Here is a 20408-nt window from a genome sequence, read left to right as displayed (position 1 = left end):
CTACATGTTGAAGATCACAATGTTTCTTTTCTTTTTTTAGAAGACAGTCACTTAAAAACGAAAACAGAAAATACATGGCGGCAAAGGGACATGTGCTTTTTCAGAGATAATGAGCAGCAATTTTATATCTTAGTCTTTTAGGCACTTTATGTCTCGTGTAGCAAAAAGGTATTCGTTATCTCTTAAATCTGCTGTGTATCTGTCTATGAAACAACTGAACCACAGGCAGTTTGGTTTACACCAAAGTCATTGAGATTTTTTTTTTTTTTTTTTAATCTTTTTTTTAAACTTGAGATATGGGTTATAACAGAGACAACAGAACATATTTTTCTTGTTGGGGATTATGACATAATCCATATGACGTCAGCATCAATATGAACCTAGCAAAGATTCCATTACTTCTGATTCTGTTGTATGTAAGTATCTCAACTTCTGAACCTTTTGAGAGATTTGAGAGAGTATTAATTGTTTTAATACTTTAAAAGTGTATAGGCAGTCTAAAGGGATTATCATGACAAACGTGTTATCTTGACTCTATAACATGGTTTAAAAGAAATGTAATCTTTATTATATGACTTTTTCCAACCTTGGCAGTCTAACATAAGTGGGCATGAGTATTTGAAAATGATGTTGAATAGACAGGATTAATGTCTAGTCATTGACCCGACTCACATGGTTTGCTAAGGGACTGAGGGACAAATTCACTAGCATTGTCTAAAGCATTGTGAGGCTTTAGAAACTAAACGTTTCTCATTCACGAACGACCCGCAGTGGATGAAAAGCCCCATCACTATCATGCATTTAAATTGTGCAAACATTTGTGCATTTATGTAAATTAGCAGCAACCAGTCTTATGGATAGTCAAAAAACATTTAATCTGATTGCTTTAACTCAATGTTGTCAGGCTACTGTATTCTATATTTTATATATATTTTGTATTTTGTACTTATTTATTTTGTATTTATTACCAGTAAGAATATATTTGACAATGGAAACAATACCCCTCCAAAGATATCATTTTAAGAATAGCCTACAAAGTGTGCTTCCTAAACCCAGGCTATCAGACATTTTCCCTCCCATACTAGCTTGCCCTGGCTATCCCTCCCATTCCATCCATCCCCCCATCCCTCCCACCCCCCCTTCCCCCCATCCCTCCATCCCCCCCTCCCATCTCCCCATTCCCCCCCTCCATCCTCCCCATCCCTCCATCCCCCCCATCCCCTCCTTTCCCCCCTCCCTTCCATTCTGTCCATCCCTCCCTCACACCCCTCCCCCTCCCTCCCATCCCCCCCATACCTCGCATTCTGTCCATCCCTCCCTCCCATCCGGGAGAGTCTGTCGCCCTCATAGCTGCTTCTCTTACAGTAGGAGAGTCTGTCGCCCTCATAGCTGCTTCTCTTACAGTAGGAGTGTCTGTAGCCCTCATAGCTGCTTCTCTTACAGTAGGAGAGTCTGTAGCCCTCATAGCTGCTTCTCTTACAGTAGGAGAGTCTGTAGACCTCATAGCTGCTTCTCTTACAGTAGGAGAGTCATAGCTGCTTCTCTTACAGTAGGAGAGTCTGTAGCCCTCATAGCTGCTTCTCTTACAGTAGGAGAGTCTGTAGCCCTCATAGCTGCTTCTCTTACAGTAGGAGTGTCTGTAGACCTCATAGCTGCTTCTCTTACAGTAGGAGTGTCATAGCTGCTTCTCTTACAGTAGGAGAGTCTGTAGCCCTCATAGCTGCTTCTCTTACAGTAGGAGTGTCTGTAGACCTCATAGCTGCTTCTCTTACAGTAGGAGAGTCTGTAGCCCTCATAGCTGCTTCTCTTACAGTAGGAGTGTCTGTAGACCTCATAGCTGCTTCTCTTACAGTAGGAGTGTCATAGCTGCTTCTCTTACAGTAGGAGAGTCTGTAGCTGCTTCTCTTACAGTAGGAGAGTCTGTAGCCCTCATAGCTGCTTCTCTTACAGTAGGAGTGTCTGTAGACCTCATAGCTGCTTCTCTTACAGTAGGAGAGTCTGTCGCCCTCATAGCTGCTTCTCTTACAGTAGGAGAGTCATAGCTGCTTCTCTTACAGTAGGAGTGTCATAGCTGCTTCTCTTACAGTAGGAGAGTCTGTCGCTCTCATAGCTGCTTCTCTTACAGTAGGAGAGTCTGTAGCCCTCATAGCTGCTTCTCTTACAGTAGGAGAGTCTGTCGCCCTCATAGCTGCTTCTCTTACAGTAGGAGAGTCATAGCTGCTTCTCTTACAGTAGGAGTGTCTGTAGACCTCATAGCTGCTTCTCTTACAGTAGGAGTGTCATAGCTGCTTCTCTTACAGTAGGAGAGTCTGTAGCTGCTTCTCTTACAGTAGGAGAGTCTGTCGCCCTCATAGCTGCTTCTCTTACAGTAGGAGAGTCATAGCTGCTTCTCTTACAGTAGGAGAGTCTGTAGCCCTCATAGCTGCTTCTCTTACAGTATGGTGTATTATTTGAAAGCAGACAAAGCCTGTGAGCACCGAAATAAGGAGCATTATATGCATATACTGTATATCCAAAATGCAGCACTATGCAATCTTTCCTTGAGCATAACTCCTTATTAATAGTAACGTTTTTGAAAAAAAAACTCTAAACAGATAAAGAATTCCATCCACATTGCACACTGTGTTTTACTATCTGTGGAGGGCAATCTCCAACACAATGTGTATGGAGGGAGAACAGTCATTGCAGGGCCCACCTGTGATAAGCACTGCTGCCAGCGGCTCACATGTTGCCCCTGCAGGCTTCGGATCAAACCCCCAGGCTGCCTCTTCCTGTTGTCATCCTCTCATCTCCTGTATCATCTCCTGTATCATCTCCTGTATCATCTCCTGTATCAGATCCCGTATCATCTCCCTTTCACATCTCTTCCAATCAAAGGGCAAAAATATGAAAGAAGAGCAGGCGCTCGCTGAAAAATAGGATGGCAGCTATCCAGTGAAGGACTGCCTATGCCCTCCCTCTAGTCTAGGGGTTGAGAGAATTCAACCACATGTGAAAAAAACAGGTCCCGTGCACCAGCCAGCCTCCTCAAAATAACAACTTCCTCAGCAGCCCCAGAGCTCTCTCTTTAATCCCAAAGGAGAGCTTGACACCACAGCTGCCGGTCCTGTCCGGTCCATCCTAAGTGCTGTATAGCTCGTAGTCCCCTCTCCCAAAAAGGCCATTCATTTTAAGCAGCTGGCCTGTAGCTACGGTTGGCTTTGAGGGAGGGTTTTGCCGTTTCGCCGCTGCCCTCTGCGTCCTGGAGGCTTGGGGGCTGACTTGGCATCGCAGGGGCAGCAGGCTTGTCTGAGGGTTTGGTATCTACTCAAATGGCAACGTTTTGACACACCGTTACGCTACGAAACACCAACAACTATGTTGTGCCGGTGAAGCTTAAGCATTTACTTGAGGGCTTGAGGGGGTCAGTGCTTCAAGTGTCAGGATGTAGATGTCACTGCACAATGTCTTCTCAGACATCCGCTATATCCATCTTCCTGTGACCTCCTCTCCATAGTTCATACGCATCAGTGTAACAGATTATATTTGTCCTCCCGAGGGTTAGGGTTGGAACTCACTTCATGCGACAGAATCTACAATACCATTAAACCAGTAAAGCTTGGATATCAACTGACACAACATTTTGATTAAAATCTCAGGAAGTCAACATCACTGCGCAGTGCAATCTTAGCCATCCGCTACATAGGAGAATCCTTGGTATAATAATAATAATAATAATAATAATAATAATAATAATAATAATAACAACGAGAAGGAGAAGGAGAAGAAGAAGAAGAAGAATGACAATGATAATAATAATCCAAAATAATAGATTTTATTTAAAAGCTCCCTTTCTCAAACTCAAGGACACTGTACAGGACCAAAAGAGAAGCAGGACAATAAACCCAAAAAACAAAACAAAAGGGGAAAAAATAAAGAAAAAGAAGAAGAAGAGCTCAGGCAGCTGTGGGGGACAGTGTTGATCAGGACAGCCATGCTCTACGAAGGCCAGTCTGAACAGGTGCGTCTTGGGTCTGGTCTTGAATGGATTGCGGGTATCAGAGCATCGGATGGCTGGTGGAAGGGTCCCATAATAAGCTACTATGTGAGTATGCAGGAGTCATTAGCTGGCTTTCCGCTATGCGCCGGTGTTTCTCGGGCCTCTCCTCGGGGGTCCCGGCCGCCTCGCGTGCCTGGTCTGTTCCGCCGCTGGGGTACCTGCTTGTCTAGCCTGGTGCGGGGCTATTATGGTCTGTGCTTGCTTGGCTGGGCCAGGTGTGCTGGTGGTGGGGCGGGTCGGGTGTGCTGGTAGGCAAACTGGTAGTAGTTGCTCTATGAGTAGAGGGCAGCAAGGGAATTCTCCTGGCTGCACAGTGTACAGGTTTTTTAACCTTTGCCTGCTTGCGGCTCTGTCATCATGTAAAGCGCATTGAGTCACATCTTGTGAGAAATGCGCTATACAAATAAAACTTGATTTGATTTGATTCCACAGCGGGGCTTACGCTGTGCGTGCCAAAGCCACATTTTTTTTTACAGTCACTCCAGGCCTATTCATTGGTTAAAACTCAGACGTTTAGCCTCTTCTACCGTCCTTGTCCTTATGAGGGCAGGATCATTCTTATCATCCAACCGCTTTAGTTGGCTAGCGAACCTGGCGGGTGCATAACCAGAAGAAGAAGAAGAATGTTTTATTTGCCATGCAATCAGCTAGTCAGTCATGTGTTGGAATTTGGCCCTAGGCACAGGGTCAGCCATAGTCGACACCCCTGGAGCAATTATAGTTTACGTGCCTTGCTCAATTGCACATTCAGCTCCTCCCTGAGGCGGGATTCGACCCAGCGACCTTTTGATTGCTAGTCAGCCTCTCTAACCTCTAGGCTACCGCTGCCCGTCAATCAAATAGATACCTCGCTGCAATTGAATGGATTTGAATAGTGCTTTAGACAAATACGATTGTCCTAAAGTGCTTGAGTTACCAAAACATGTTGGGGAACTGGAGAATCTGATGTGTTGCTACCCCATGGGCATTTTCTTTTAAGACGTTGCAGTACAAGGGTCATTGACGGATAAGACTTTTGAATGGGCCAATTTTAAAATACTAACAATAACAATATATTTGGCCATTATTCAAACATTTGGAATGTAGTGTACACATGTATTTATGCAAAAAAAAACAAATTAAGAGATGTTAGTGTTTTTAAAGTTGAATTAATAGGACACGCCCTTAAAAAAAGTCATTTGGGGCGACCGTAATTTATCTAAAAATGCATATATTTCCTTAACATTACTAATATTTTAACAAGTATCAGTAATTAAATAAACTGTTTAAGAAAGACAGGCTTGTGTGCCCTTTCATTTTTTGTAAACCATGACTTCACAAGTTTATTCTATAATGGCAGTGTCTCCCTCGTAATGCAGTTACAATACCCATTTTTGTTCTAAAACCCATAAAACTGATTTAAAATGTGTACAGATAATATCCACTTAAGCATAGTATACAATTGATTAATATTTGAGCCAAAACTGATGGATATTCTATTTTGAATTTAGTACAGTAATTGCCAATAGTTGGTTACCCCACATGACAGATGGTCGCCCCAAATGATGAGAAAACCGTAGGTAGTTAAAAGTCTATTTAAAATGTACACAATACAGTTCAGACTAAAGAAAATGGAACAAAGTTTTTATTACAATCTTTTCAAGTGGTCAAGTCAAAAATATTCTTAAATTCATTCAAATATCACAGAACTAAAAAAATGTAAAACGTAAAACAAGTTTCGTCAGGAACATTCAAATATCACAAATGTTAAAAACATTAAACATTTAAAAAGTTAAAGTGCAATGCACATTATATGCTTCAGGAACTTCTTCAAGAACAAATATTTCACAAATGTAAATGTTCACGTCCTTGTCATCTCATCTTTGGTTTTGTCAATCTATGAGTGAGAGAAGGAGGGTTAAGTAGCATCACTTTTGTGGACCCTGGTAGTCACATTGCACAGGGATCAACAATTTCAGTCAATACAAAGTAAACAGTTGTATATATGGAATAAAAACTAAACACCAACACAGTTCTATAGAGTCAATAAACAATAAACACCAACCTAGTTGCATGGATGAAATCAACACTAAACACCTACAACACAGCTGTATCAGTTCCCTGTATATGACTTACAACACAGGCTGGTTGGAGCAGTGGATCATTTGTTACATTAAAACGATGTTTAGGAACATCAGCATGTAACAAACTAGGCTATTTCCATTTCATTGTTACTGTAATTTCATTGTCTTTGCTATTGTCATTTCATTCTCATTTGTCACTTCCATTTTCTTTTCGTTCCTTTATTTCCCCATTTTATTGCCATTTCATTTTCCTTACTCATTGCATTGTGACCAATGACCATCTAATCATTGTGACCAGACTCATGGCAAACTGCAGGCATTTCTTTAACACCAGGGGCCTCATTTATAGAATATGGATAAAATGTGATCTTACCCTTGGTGTACGTAGAAAACCATGTCAAAATAGTGAATCATAAAATTTCAACGTGAGTCAATTTGACAGTGGAAACGATCGTAGCTCTACGTCAGGTCTTGACTTGACGTACGCACATTACCTACTAGTTATGCAAAGTTATTACAGGCATGTGAGCCGCACTCGAACACGTTAATGCCTACTTAACTGTAATTCATGCGAAGTGAAAGTGGCTCGTAATAAATTTAACAATGTTGTTATCAGCCGAGAAAATTAGTTTAATTCAAGATTTAAAGGGAACTGATGTTTATGATTGTATTTCAGTCTTCCTTTATATGCCATTAGGCTATTGTATGGTGTAATCATTCTAAATTGAGGCGTGATAAAGGCAGTCGGGTATATCCCAGCCCTCCTTCAGCCGCATCCTGCCTGATGTGATCGGGGGAATTCGGGGGCGTGCGTTTGCGACCGCGCGTCTATTTCTGATAAGACAGTCGATCTCCTCCTCAGTAAAGTTTCTCTTCTTTTGTTTGTCTACCATCGTGTGAACTCGTCAAAGGTGCTGCTCAACACCTCAATCAAGCCTATTTATAGCACTTGGCTTAATTCAGCCTCTATAATTGAGCCGCTATCACAGGGCGTAAATACAAAGCTCATTCACCTGCGTTCAATTTCAAGTATATTTGTTATTTATAGACGGAAGTACGTACGACAGACGTACGCAATTTTAAACAAGCACAGCCCGTTTTATAAATAATGCTTACGTCCATTTAGAAAAATGTGCTTACGTGCAAGTTAAAGATGACGTTCAAGTACATTTTTATAAATGAGCCCCCAGGCATTTCTGAACTTTACCCAGTCTTGGCAAGTCAGCTTCGAGACGCGAGAAGCATTCTGGTGGCCAAAATTACATACAAACTTAAGTTCAAGATATTACAGAAAAAGTCATTCCTAATCCTACTAACATGACAGTTTCAAATACACCAGAGAAAGATATAGCCTACTGCATGTTACTTAAGCAATAGCTCACGACAGGCCGTGGTATATGCTTATTATATCACAGCTAAGGGGCGTTGTTCGGCCCGACGCGAAGCGGAGGGACGGCAACCCCCTTAGCTGTGATATAATAAGCATATACCACTGGCCTGAAGTGAGCTATTGCTTTTATAAAACGGTTACCAACACTGTCAATATGAATTAGAAAAGCACACTCAAATTCAAATAGTTTTTATTCGTAATTAACTAACATTCTTTTTCATTAACCTAGGCTACTAGCATTGTAGATTTCATAGGAATTTAGCATTTATTTACACAATTTCATTATTTGCATCTATTTATTTACATTAATTTGGATGTTGTAGTGCCGGAGGAAAAAGGAAAGACGTAGGCAACGTAATGATAACTGTTTAATCAAAATAACAACTTGTACTCTCAGTACAGGACCAGAAAATAGATCACCAAAACTGTTGTGTCTAAACAGGAAGTTGCAACGTTAATAATCCTCCCCTCTGCCCCTAGTGCCAGAACTGGTTCCCTCCCACTACACAACCAACAGTAAGAGGAGAACATGAACCCATAATGTAGTCACTACACCAGCCCCCCCAGTGTTCACCTCAATATTGGAAATCCTCACGGCGAGGAGGGCGTATGGCCCGGCCCCTACGATCGTAGGTAAAGTCAGGAGGTGCGGGAGGAGGTGTGACATCGCCCATCACGTCCTCCTGCAGGGAAGGACGGGGGGCAGTGACGACCGGGGGCTCGCGAGCTGCGGGGGGTTGTCGGGGTCGGAGGGGGGAATGGCCAGGGCGCGGCAGGGGAGGTAGGACTGGAGGCCGGCCTCTGCGCGGTGGCAGGGCCAAGTCCAGGGGCAGTTCAAGGTCCAAGTGGGCCGGTTTGAGGCGATCAACGGACACACACTCAGGCCTACCCCCCATGTCAACCATGAAGTTCTTGGCTCCGGCCTCGATGACACGGAAAGGCCCGTCATAAGGAGGACGTAGTGGAGTCCTGTGGCCATCATGACGAATGAAAACGAACCTCGCTGAGTGCAGCTCCGGGGGCACCCTCGAAGTAGGGACACCATGCTGCGTAGTCGGGACCGGGACGAAGGTCCTGGCGCTGTCCAGCAGGGAGGCGCGCTGAGCGGCGGCGGACCAGGGCTCTGTTGACTTGGGAATGAAGTCACCGGGGACCCGCAGCGGCTGTCCAAACACCAGCTCAGCGGACGACGACTGGAGGTCCTCCTTAGGCGCTGTCCTGAGCCCCAGCATGACCCACGGCAGCTTGTCAAGCCAGTTGCTGTCCGTGAGGCTGGCTCGAAGGGCGGCCTTCATGGATCGATGGAAACGCTCACAGAGCCCGTTCGCCTGCGGGTGATAGGCGGTTGTGCGGTGGAGCTTGACCCCCAGATTCTCCGCCACCGCTGCCCACAGCTCTGAAGTAAACTGTGAGCCACGGTCAGAGGAGAGATCAGCAGGGGTGCCGTAGCGGGAGACCCACACCGCGATGAACGCCCGGGCCAGGTCGGGGGCTGTCGTTGAGGAGAGCGGAACTGCCTCCGGCCAGCGAGTCGTCCTGTCCACCATGGTAAAGAGATAGGTGTATCCGTGCGAGGGGGGCAGCGGCCCTACCAGGTCCACGTTTACATGATCGAACCTCCGCTCAGGCACAGAGAACTGCTCCAGGGGGGCCTTGACGTGTCGATGCACCTTGGCGCGCTGGCAGGCGATGCACGTGTCTACCCAGGCCCTCACATCCCTCTTGAGCCCATGCCAGACGAATTTCTCTGACACCAGCCGTGAGGACGGTTTCCTACCAGGGTGAGACAAGCCGTGTATCGCCTCGAAGGCGGGGCGCCTCCAGTTGGCGGGGACCACCGGTCGTGGCTGACCCATGGAGACGTCGCACAGGAGCGTGGCCCCTGCGTCACCGAAAACCACCTCTTCTAGGCGCAGTCCTGTGTCCGACAACTTGAGAGCCTGGACGGCGGGGTCGGCGGCCTGGTCTGCAGCCATGCGCGCGTAGTCCAAACCCAGTTGGACCGCACCAACCACCGCCCTGGAGAGACAATCCGCGACCTGGTTGGACTTCCCAGCAACGTGCTGGATGTCTGTGGTGAACTCGGATATGTAGGCGAGCTGGCGCTGTTGGCGGTCGGACCACGGCTCCGCCACCTTGGACATGGCGTGCGTGAGTGGCTTGTGGTCCACGTAGGCCGTAAACTCGCGGCCCTCCAGTAAAAAACGGAAGTGTCTGACAGCAAGCCACAGCCCGAGGAGCTCCCTGTCGAATGTGCTGTACCTTTGCTCTCTGGGAGACAGCTGGCGGCTGAAGAATGCAAGAGGCTGCCAGGCGTCCCCAACCCACTGTTCGTACACCGCTCCCACAGCAAAGTCAGAGGCGTCCGTGGTGAGAGCAGTGGGTGCCGAGGGCGAGGGGTGGGCCAACATGGCAGCGCGGGCCAGGGCCGCCTTGGTGTCCTGAAAGGCTTTGACACGCTCCGCCGTCCAGTCCACCGGCTGCTTCAGAGTCTTGCCCTTCTGGGCATCGTACAGAGGCCGCAGGATGTGAGCGATGTGGTGGAGGAAGCGATAGTAGAAGGTTACCATCCCGATGAACCCCTTGAGCTCGCTGATTGTGCTGGGGCGCGGGAAAGCAGCGACAGCTTCCACCTTCGAGGGGAGGGGGGTCACCCCCTCTGCGGAGACCCGGTGCCCGAGAAAGTCGATGGTGTTCCGTCCGAACTCACACTTCGCCGGATTGACAATCAGCCCATGTTGGCTGAGCCGTGTGAAAAGGGCCCGGAGGTGGGACAGGTGCTCCTCCTCCGTGGTGCTTGCGACGAGGATGTCATCCAAGTAGACGAAGAGGAATGGTAGGTCCCGGAGCACCGAGTGCATGAGGCGTTGGAAGGTCTGCGCCGCGTTCTTCAGGCCGAACGGCATCCGCAGAAACTCGAAGAGTCCAAATGGCGTGATTACGGCCGTCTTAGGGACGTCCTCGGGGTGCACCGGCACCTGATGGTACCCCCGTACCAGGTCCACTTTGGAGAAGAAGCGTTTGCCTGCCAGGTTCGCTGAAAAGTCCTGGACATGTGGGACCGGGTAGCGGTCAGGCTTGGACGCGTCGTTGAGGCGGCGGTAGTCCCCACATGGGCGCCACCCGCCGTCTGACTTAGGGACGATGTGCAGGGGAGACGCCCAGGGGCTGCTCGAGCGCCGAACGATGCCCACCTGCTCCATATGCGCAAACTCCGCCCTGGCGATGGCCAGCTTCTCCGGGTTGAGGCGCCTGGCCCTGGCGTGGAGGGGAGGCCCCTCGGTCTCGATGTGGTGCTCCACTCCGTGTTTCACCGTGGGCGCGGAGAAGGTGGGCTTGGTAAGGTCGGGGAATTCGGCGAGCAGCCGAAGGTACTGGTCACTTTCGGCGAGCGTATTGGACCACCCGCTGTAGACCGCCTCCCCCTGCGTACAGGCGAAGGAAGCGAAAGTCTGTGAGTTGACCAGGCGCCTGTTCCCCACGTCCACCAACAGGTTGTGGGCGCACAGAAAATCCGCACCAAGGAGGGGAAATGTGACAGCCGCTATGACAAAATCCCACGAAAAGCATTGCCCTCCGAAGCACACGTCCACCGCCCTAGTGCCATAAGAGCAGATAGGTGTGCCGTCCGCGCCTGCCAACTGCGGACCACGCTCCTCCTTCGCCACATCCGATCTCTCCGCCGGAATGATGCTCCACTGGGCACCTGTGTCACAAAGGAAACTGCGACCAGAGGCGGTGTCTTGTATGAAGAGCAGCCTGTTGGTGACGCCAGCGCTCAGGGCCACTACTGAGTGCCGGCCCCGCCGTTTCCCGTCGGTCCGAAGGTGCAGGGTGAGCGGCACCGTTTGGCCTTGGCGCCAAAAGTGGCGTGGTAGAAACAATGGCCCGCAGCGTTACCCTGCTGGCCAGAAGGTCTGGCGTCATCCTTCGCTCTCCTGCGACGGTCGGGTGGCGGGGCGGCCGCGGGAGCGAGCAGGTCGGGGGACCGTTGAGGCATGGCCAAGACGAACCGGTCCGCCTCCCTGGCCAGGGCGCGGGGCTCCATGATGGCGGTGTTGGCCAGCGCCATCCTAACTTGAGCTGGCAATGTGCGCATGAACAGCTCTGTGAAGAGGATCATGGGGTCTTCTGTACCGAGCAGGTTTAGCATCCTCTCCATGCGCGCAGAAGGCCTCTCGTCACCCAAGTCCGACATGGCAAATAGGCGACGCACCCTCTCCGCAGTGGACAGTTCAAATGTCTCTAGGAGCAGGGCCTTGAGGCGCTCATATTTGTTCGTCGTCGGGGGAGCAGACAAAAAACCTACCACTCGAGCTGCGGTGGAGCTGCCCAACATTGCCACAGCATGGTTGTACCGGTCGTCGTCGTCATCGATGTCACTTTTGTTGAAATGTGCCTCTACAATAGCAAACCATGCAGCAGGCGTTGAGTCCCAGAACTCTGGTAGCTTGAGAGTGGGAGTGTGCGCACCACGCGTTACCCTGACAGGGGATGGTGATGGCTGCCGCTGGTTTGAACGTCTTCCTCGCCCGGACATTTTGCAGGATTGTAATGTTCGTTCGCTGGTTTTTGTACACAATTACGTTAACAAAAATCCACGTCGGGGTCACCAGTGTAGTGCCGGAGGAAAAAGGAAAGACGTAGGCAACGTAATGATAACTGTTTAATCAAAATAACAACTTGTACTCTCAGTACAGGACCAGAAAATAGATCACCAAAACTGTTGTGTCTAAACAGGAAGTTGCAACGTTAATAATCCTCCCCTCTGCCCCTAGTGCCAGAACTGGTTCCCTCCCACTACACAACCAACAGTAAGAGGAGAACATGAACCCATAATGTAGTCACTACAATGTCTCCGTTGATTGTACACCCACTAAAAAAACTGTCAACGCGCGGCTGTAGTGGACGCAGGCAGGGCACTCCGAAAACGTCTCGACACATTTTCAAACAGGCTTTATTTTGATAAACAGACCACATATTGGGAATCTACATGGTTACTTTGGGTAGGATTTTTATTTTTATTTATTTTTAAGTTGATAAAATGTCCTTGCGATTGAATTAAAAGTCTGTTATATTTGGAATGTTGACCGTGAAACAGGCGTATTCATTTCGAACTGTGATGAGGCTCTACTAATCGTAGCTGTGGTATACGCTCAATATACCACGGCTATGAACCAATCAGATTGCTTGATTTCACCCATCCGTTTTATAACTATAGTTTTTTACCTTTCTTTTTTCCTGGCAAGATAGTGGGCTCTTCTGCAGGGTCTGCGTTGACCCGCTGCCTGTATCGAGCAGTCTTCTGTTTGCTTGTTTGTGGTGCCATCTAGAAAATAGGTTAAACTAGTTAAACATAACTAATACATCTACAATTACCTAAATGGAATGTCATGCTATACAATTTTTACATTTCTTTCATAAGATTGCACAATAATAAAAAATAAACGTTAATTCCTAAATAGGAATGGAAAATGACTGAAATTTAGACAAATATGTGTTAAAGTATACAAAGAGTTATGCTAAAACAAAGAACTGTATGTATATAAATCATTAATAAAATATAAATATACAGAAACTACAAATACAGGACGTATATCTATCATGTAAGACACTCAGCAGTGGTCGCCCCACATGATACTAGGTCACCCCAGATGATGTTTTCAAGTTCAGTCAAATATTACAGGCTAACAGTTAGCTACAGAAACCAAACTAGCTACTTCTTACCACATGTCACTATCAAATTTATCATCAAAATATAGATTTGCAGATAAAACTTATTATTCACAGTTTTGTGGGGGTCGTCCCACATGATATCCAAAAGTGGCAAGTACATGACAGCAGTTAAAAAAGAGATTTATTTGCAAATATGAGAGAGACTTACTAACCTGCCAGTTGTTTCTCTGGGTCCCTCACATGTGACTGGCGGATGCAACATCTGTCCTTGAGGTGGTTTCAAAATAAAAGTCCCACAATTGTGTATTCTTGATGGTCGGCCGAGATGATATTTCATTGAATTAACATATTCGGACAACATTCGTTTGTATTTTATGATGGAAATATAAGTGCAAATGCTTAATAATTTTGTCAATTAATGTAAAACATGTTTGAAATTATGCCAAATAGAGCAAGGGATATATTTAAATCGATTTAAAGTGATTTTAAACCGGTTGTCTAAATAGAAGTCAAGGCTGGACGGTCGCCCCACATGATGTTTTGACACTTCAGATAGCAGAAAAATGACCAATAACTAAAATGTTTTGAGAAGTTAGAGTGGTTATCTATATGGAGAAGGTATTAGACATACATGTTATCTTTTTATGTATTTTTATGTTTTTTTTAAGGTAAAAAATTCAGTTGGACAGAAAAAGTAGGCGTCACGTCATTGACCCACAAACATTGTTTAAAGGTATGTAAAAGGATGTTGTTTCAATGTCGTATGCCAATCATAGAGACGATGGAAGATAACTCTGAGACAACGTTAAACCAAAACATTGCACAGACGTGAAGAAGGATGTGATAACACCGTCTCAGAAAAGTTATTTAGTTACTATTTTAGGATCATAGTATCATTTAAGATCATCGCAATTAAGCAGGGCCGTATTAAGCCATTCTGTTGCCCTGGGATATCTGTCTCAGGGGGCCCTCCCACGCGCACAAGCATCACCCACCCACCCACCCACGGATTTAGACAGCAGTGCATCGAGGTCCAGGCATCAGACCACTATTATTATAATACGACAGCAGTACAAATCACTATTAGACTAATATTGGCTGCCAGATTCACAGCCACGATGAAAAAAATCTTATTGATTATTGAAATATAGCTTAATAATAAATCAATACTGAGGTGCAGCCAAAACAGATGTAGGCCTACTCAACAGCCAGAGAATAGCACAATTCCACACAAACCCAAAACACAACGACAGAGAGGGAGACAGACACCTTTTCAGAATACAGAATAGCCTACATTGTTGCTGAAATAGGCTAGTCGGCACTAGAACAATTTAAGATACTTTACAATTGAGGCTATACTCGTGAGTAAATAATATATGACTCACCAGTAATGTTAAAGGGCTTTTTTCCTGCCCTTCCTGGAGGCAAACTCATCAATGAGGTCTCCAAAATCCAGTGTGCGCAGTAGATCATACTCAATGGACATCAAAGTCAAATTGTTCAGTCTGGCCTCAGCCATTGATGTCTTCAGTCTATATTTGATAATCGCCAACTTCGAGAAGGATCTTTCCCCGCTGGCATTACTGACGGGCAACGTAAGGTATATCCTGAGTGCACACCTGATGTCCACATTGGGGAAAACACTTTGGAGCTTCTTCTTCTTCTTCTTCGGCGTATGGGTTGTTGTTTTCCTCTCCACTCCACCAGGCTCGGGGTCGAGGGGCTACCCTTTTACCACCCCGAGACCTGGTTGAGGGGCTCACCCGGGCTATATTTCTGGACACCCCTCCAGAAGCCATGTCATCGTCTCGTCATCTAATACCGACAGACCATGCATCCCGTTGGGTGGGTGGTACACCGGGCAATCCAGGATAACATGGTCTGCGGTTTGGTCCTCTGCGCCACACTCGCACGACGCAGTTGGGGCTAACTTTAAAAGGTATAAAATAGCAGCTTGGGACAGTAGTGCAACTTAATATACATTTTAGTAATGGGTGAGTAATGTTATCATGGTTAAATATTTGCATTTATATCAAGAAATCCTCAATATGTTAACAGAATATACTTCATAAGACTTGACAAAGGCTACGGCCCAAACTGTTGTCAATAAAAAGACACTTTTGCATGTGGAACTAGAGTGTGCGGCTTCTACTTCGTTTTATAACTGAATATACCCCACCAACATTAGACACTATGAAGAAAACACTGAAACAACGGTAGAAACGGTCTTTCTTACAAGAGGTTAGGAGTTCAAATACCAAATGAGGACCTATCAAACGTGTGTACAGATGCATTCATGTAGCAGTATGAATTTGTAGGTGAATGAGGTACAGGAAACATGCTCTTTAGCTGTGATAACAAGTCTTAAATGTCTACTGGCTTTACGAGACTATACTGTATAACACACTTCATACTAGGGTTCTTCAAGTTTACCCTGAGAATGGATTTGGACCTGTATCAAAAGCAACAAGGATGCTTGTGAAAAGGCTGTGTAAATTAAAATAAAAGTAAAATACACCATAGTAAATTCATTTGACAAATGATGTGAATGTTGATGCTCCCTTCTGTTTTTCCATCCAGCCCAGCGCCTTGTGTGAGCTCCTACTGACTGCACTGCTACAACAACACTGTGAGGCTCTCTCTGCTAGTCTCTACAATGTCACAGGTAATCCAACCTCATCACAGATGGGTATCCATTCCATGGTCTTGAATGTTAAGGACGTTTACACCTCCTTTGTAAACACCCCATTAAGATGCTTTTAGAGCTTTTTCCAACAGCATGGATGTCCTAGGCTTTCACATTTCTTAGGCTGAAATTAGCTTAGGAATTTGTGAAGGACATGGCTGAATGTACGGTGCTGTGCAGTGGCGTCACTACGCCTGGAACGCTGAACCTTTTCATGATAAAAAAAAAGTAGATGAAAGAGAGAGCCACTGGAAGAACAGAACAAAAGAGACAGTAGAAAACAAGAACGTGAGACAGCAACAGACAAGACACAGACGGAGTGACAGGAGAGGACTGATGGAGAGGACAGGTGACATACAGAAACACTGAAACTTAGTGAAATGTTTGTCTCATAGGACTACGTTTAGTCTATGTTGGAAGTTGTTGAGGGGTTAGGGTTATGTGTTTTTGGTAATACATTGTAGATCTACTGTATGTGTTCCAGAGAAGTACTGGAGTACTGGCAGTGTCTGCTGTAATACAATGTCTTGTATTATATTTATATTTTATTATTGTATCTTTTTACAAATGTCTTAGTAGATCTTATCTCTCTCTGCTCATCTGAAAGTGCACCAGATTGTTGTTGCATTTAGCAAAAAAAGAAACATAAAAAATGTCCTCAAATGTTCTCTACATAAACGCCCCTGGTGCTGTGGTATTTTTGGGACAAGGAAACATGTTATTTCCAACAGTTCTGTTGTGTACAGTAGTAAACACGTTTCAAAGAATAACCTTAACACTACAACACTGTGCCCTCAACACTAACCAAGGGCGCTAAACGTTTTTTGGCGTCCATTTTCTTGACAGTGTAGTAATTAATTTGGACAAATACCATTTGTTGTCTTTAGTCAGGACTTAATAATCATTAGAATACCACATTTAGTATTTTGAAGGGCTAACATATTGCATATAGAAACATATTCACAGTATGAGCTGAAAGCATCTGTTTTGTAAAAAATAGTACACTTCAAACCACAAGACGCACTGTCAAATGATGAGCCTTTACGCAGTTGCATGGCTGGGGGGTTCATTCGCATATTCATGATTACACAGTTGTTCTCAATCCAAGACAACGAAACAACAAAATGACAAATAACTGTGCTTGTGTACTTGAGAACTCTCTTATTTCCCTACACAAGCGACTTTATCTGATATTTATGATACTTCATCATTATACCATTCTTACTGCGCCCTGGGCTTTTGATATTGCTCAGGACTGCATTATCATAAGCATGCCGAACAAACAGCTCCCTGCTTATTTCATATTAAGTCTAAAATGTACAACCAGATTCCAAGCAACAGCACGCTATCAGATTCTACCATCAGATGCGCATAATAATGGTGATTAACAACAGCAGAGTAATATGCTGCGACACCAAAATTTGTTTTTAATTAGGGTATCTGACACTGAGCCAATCAAACAAATACAATATATTGTTGAGCTACTTTTCCTTTGTGCTTCCTTCCTGATCCCACTATCCAATCTGCTCCCCCCACCCCCCTGTGCCCCACCCCCCTGTGCCCCACCCCCCCTGTGCGCTTGCTCTGAGCAACACCTCAACAAGGGAGAGTCTGCAGATTCTCTCTGTCCTCCAGGCTTTGCAGCTCAGGCTTTGTCAGACAACCAAAGCAAATGTTGCCTCTTCCCCACATAGAAGTGGTTGAACTGGCTTGCAGATATAACAGTGTTTGAAATTACATTCAGCAGCTAGTTTGACTCCAGTAGCATTTGTTTTCAGTAGCATATGTGACACCAGCTGGTCAAAGGATAAACCAATTGGCCAAGTAATTTTTCTGTTTTTTTACATAGCCTGAAACTACAGATTGTAAGCTTTCAAATGATGTGTCATTTGAAATTTGTGTACATTGAAATAAAATTTATTTTTTTAACACAACAGGCGTATTTTAATGTTGGTACACCTCAAACACTGAATAGGAGAAACATGACTCTAAACACAGCCACAGCTACAAACACTACTAACAGCTTGTGGCTAACAGTGATACATCGCTACGAATGTCTAACTGCGTTTTTATAACATCACAACATGCTGAGAGAGCATCGACATGCTAAAAAAGCATAACTACACATAATTAGATGAACACACAGTCCTTGCTTTTGAACACATCCTAAAACTAAAGTATGCTTACAAGTCATGTATCACCTACCGATAGCCTCCGGCCAACGAGAACAGTGAATCCAATCCACAAATTATAAGTATTTAGTGATCGTTAAACTCTTGTTTATTAAATTGAGTTGGTACTTTAAAACTTCAAGTTGGTGTTATAAAAAAAATAATACAAAATAAATAAATAAATATATATTAAAAAGTTTCACTTTCACTTTTCGCCCCCTTCGAGTGAGCGTGTGGTTCGCACGTTCACCAGCTGCCGTCACATATGTTGATGATTTCTTCTGTCCTTAAAATGGTCCTCATTAAAAGTGTTAACAGAACCAACTGGTTTAGAAGGTCTCAGTGAATCTCAGTGTTTTCTCTCTCTGCTGAAATGACACTCTCTGCATCAGATTTTTAAAAAATTGTATAACACAATCTGCAATCACTGATATGTCAGATCTGAAGTACCAGGGGCCTCATTTAGGTTTACACTGCCAGGTAGAAGTGACACAATTACGATTCTTTGCTCACATGTGGCACAGGTCGGATATGTTACATGTACGTGTAACTAGTAAAATAAGCACATTGAATCTGATATTCTCAGATCCGATTCAGGCCTCAATCATATGTGGAAATAAATGTCATAGGAATTAGACATGTGTAATTTGGACTGTGATGTCACCAGGCAGGGTGCATATTCCTGGTAATTCCAATTTGCACATCATTGAAAATGCGACGGTCTTTGCATTTTGATGACGTTTGACGTTTGACGTTAGTTTCACACAACATCTGTTCCAAAAAAACTCCTCTTGTGAGCCAGGCTCAGAGCCTAGGGTGTCTAGGATCCCTGTCTCATATTTGCACACTCTTTGCAACCCTGACGTAATATCCCTCATCTGGACTTCAAGATTCTTGAAAACTAAGGAAGGTTTACTGTTACTGAAGGTAGACTATGCTACTATTCATAATTAAGGGTGAATGCCCAGCCAATGGTCTGATGCCCAGCCAAAACATGTTATGTAATCCGAGCCATATCCACCATTATGCAAAACCTCCTTGTGCCTCTCTCTTTTCCATTCAGGGAATCACAAGGAACTCTCTAGAAAATGAGGAGCAGCACTGACAACAACGTCACCAACATGTTATTATCACAAGTTCTGATGTCTAACTGGTGCGACTGTATGATCAATTTAACTTATCGTGTATGTATAATATATGATCTTTAATAGATTATGCCGAAGAGTTATGTGTCCTTACAAGATCATGAGTCTAACCAGTCTGAACAGAGGTGCAAGGAATATGACAGAAATGTTCATATGCACAATGTTGTAGTAGTGTAGTCGTTTTAGGTGTGTCATTTAGGGATGTTTACTTAGTCCTAAACACCCATGAGGATAATGGATTATGTCACAACAAACACATTAATAATAATTATCACCATCATCATGGTGATAATAATATGTCACTCTCATTCCAGCACAGGTAGCCTTTACAGGCTTAACACAGACTAGTGCTCTGGGGGAATGCATTAACATTTAGGTCTGCTATTAATAGCCTGGGCAATTAAAACAGCCTCGACTAATCAGCGAAGTCAACACTCAAGCGCTGGACTGGGAACGCTATCTCCAAATACGTGATTTGAATCCATATCACAGTAAATGAGTAGATGGTATTTGTGGGAGAGCAGAGAGGAGCGCTCACTCCAGAAGAAAGGTCATTCCTCCAATTGAGCAGCAGGACGAACGGTCTGGATGAGCATCAGTACTGAGTCTGACATACATAGTGATGCCCATGGGCATTATGTAAAGTACTGGACAAGTATGCTTCAGAAGTTCAGAACAGGTACATGTTTTCACACTGCATGTCTTTTCACTCTCTGGATATGTGACCTGGGTTAGCATTACTCCAGGGTTAAACAAACACACATTCACGACTCTAATGAAAACTGATTGATATCGAATTGTATTCACAAATACAAATTGTATTTTATCATCAAATAAAAGTTGATTCATCCTAAATATACTGTATATACACTGCTCACATAAATGAAGGGAACACTTCATAAGCCTCCCCAAACCTTCACTGACACACCAAACCGGTCGTGCTGGCTGATGTTGCAGGTCATGCTGGGTGATGATGTTGCAGGTCATGCTGGGTGATGATGTTGCAGGTCGTGCTGGGTGATGTTGCAGGTCATGCTGGGTGATGTTGCAGGTCATGCTGGCTGATGTTGCAGGTCATGCTGGGTGATGTTGCAGGTCATGCTGGATGATGTTGCAAGTCATGCTGGCTGATGTTGCAGGTCATGCTGGGTGATGTTGCAGGTCATGCTGGGTGATGTTGCAGGTCATGCTGGCTGATGTTGCAGGTCATGCTGGGTGATGTTGCAGGTCATGCTGGC

The 20408-nt window shown here is 45.0% G+C and overlaps 1 protein-coding gene across 1 annotated transcript in view; it reads left to right on the top strand.

Annotated features, from left to right (window-relative positions):
• Positions 1-317: 317 nt before the first annotated feature.
• The window catches only part of LOC308171366 (corticotropin-releasing factor receptor 2), a gene marked incomplete at its 5' end in the record, with an annotated part of 102983 nt that continues 82892 nt past the window's right edge, over positions 318-20408 (top strand). The window contains 2 exons of the mRNA XM_080546204.1: positions 318-416; positions 15749-15833. Of these exons, the coding sequence (XP_080402330.1) occupies positions 375-416; positions 15749-15833 (127 nt within the window). The remainder of the gene's footprint in view (positions 417-15748; positions 15834-20408) is intronic.

This window comes from Nansenia antarctica (genome assembly GCF_963989245.1).
Source record: "Nansenia antarctica genome assembly, chromosome: 16".
NCBI lineage: Eukaryota > Metazoa > Chordata > Actinopteri > Argentiniformes > Microstomatidae > Nansenia > Nansenia antarctica.
Note: the sequence above shows the minus strand (reverse complement) of the source record. Positions and strands in the feature narration are given on the sequence as shown.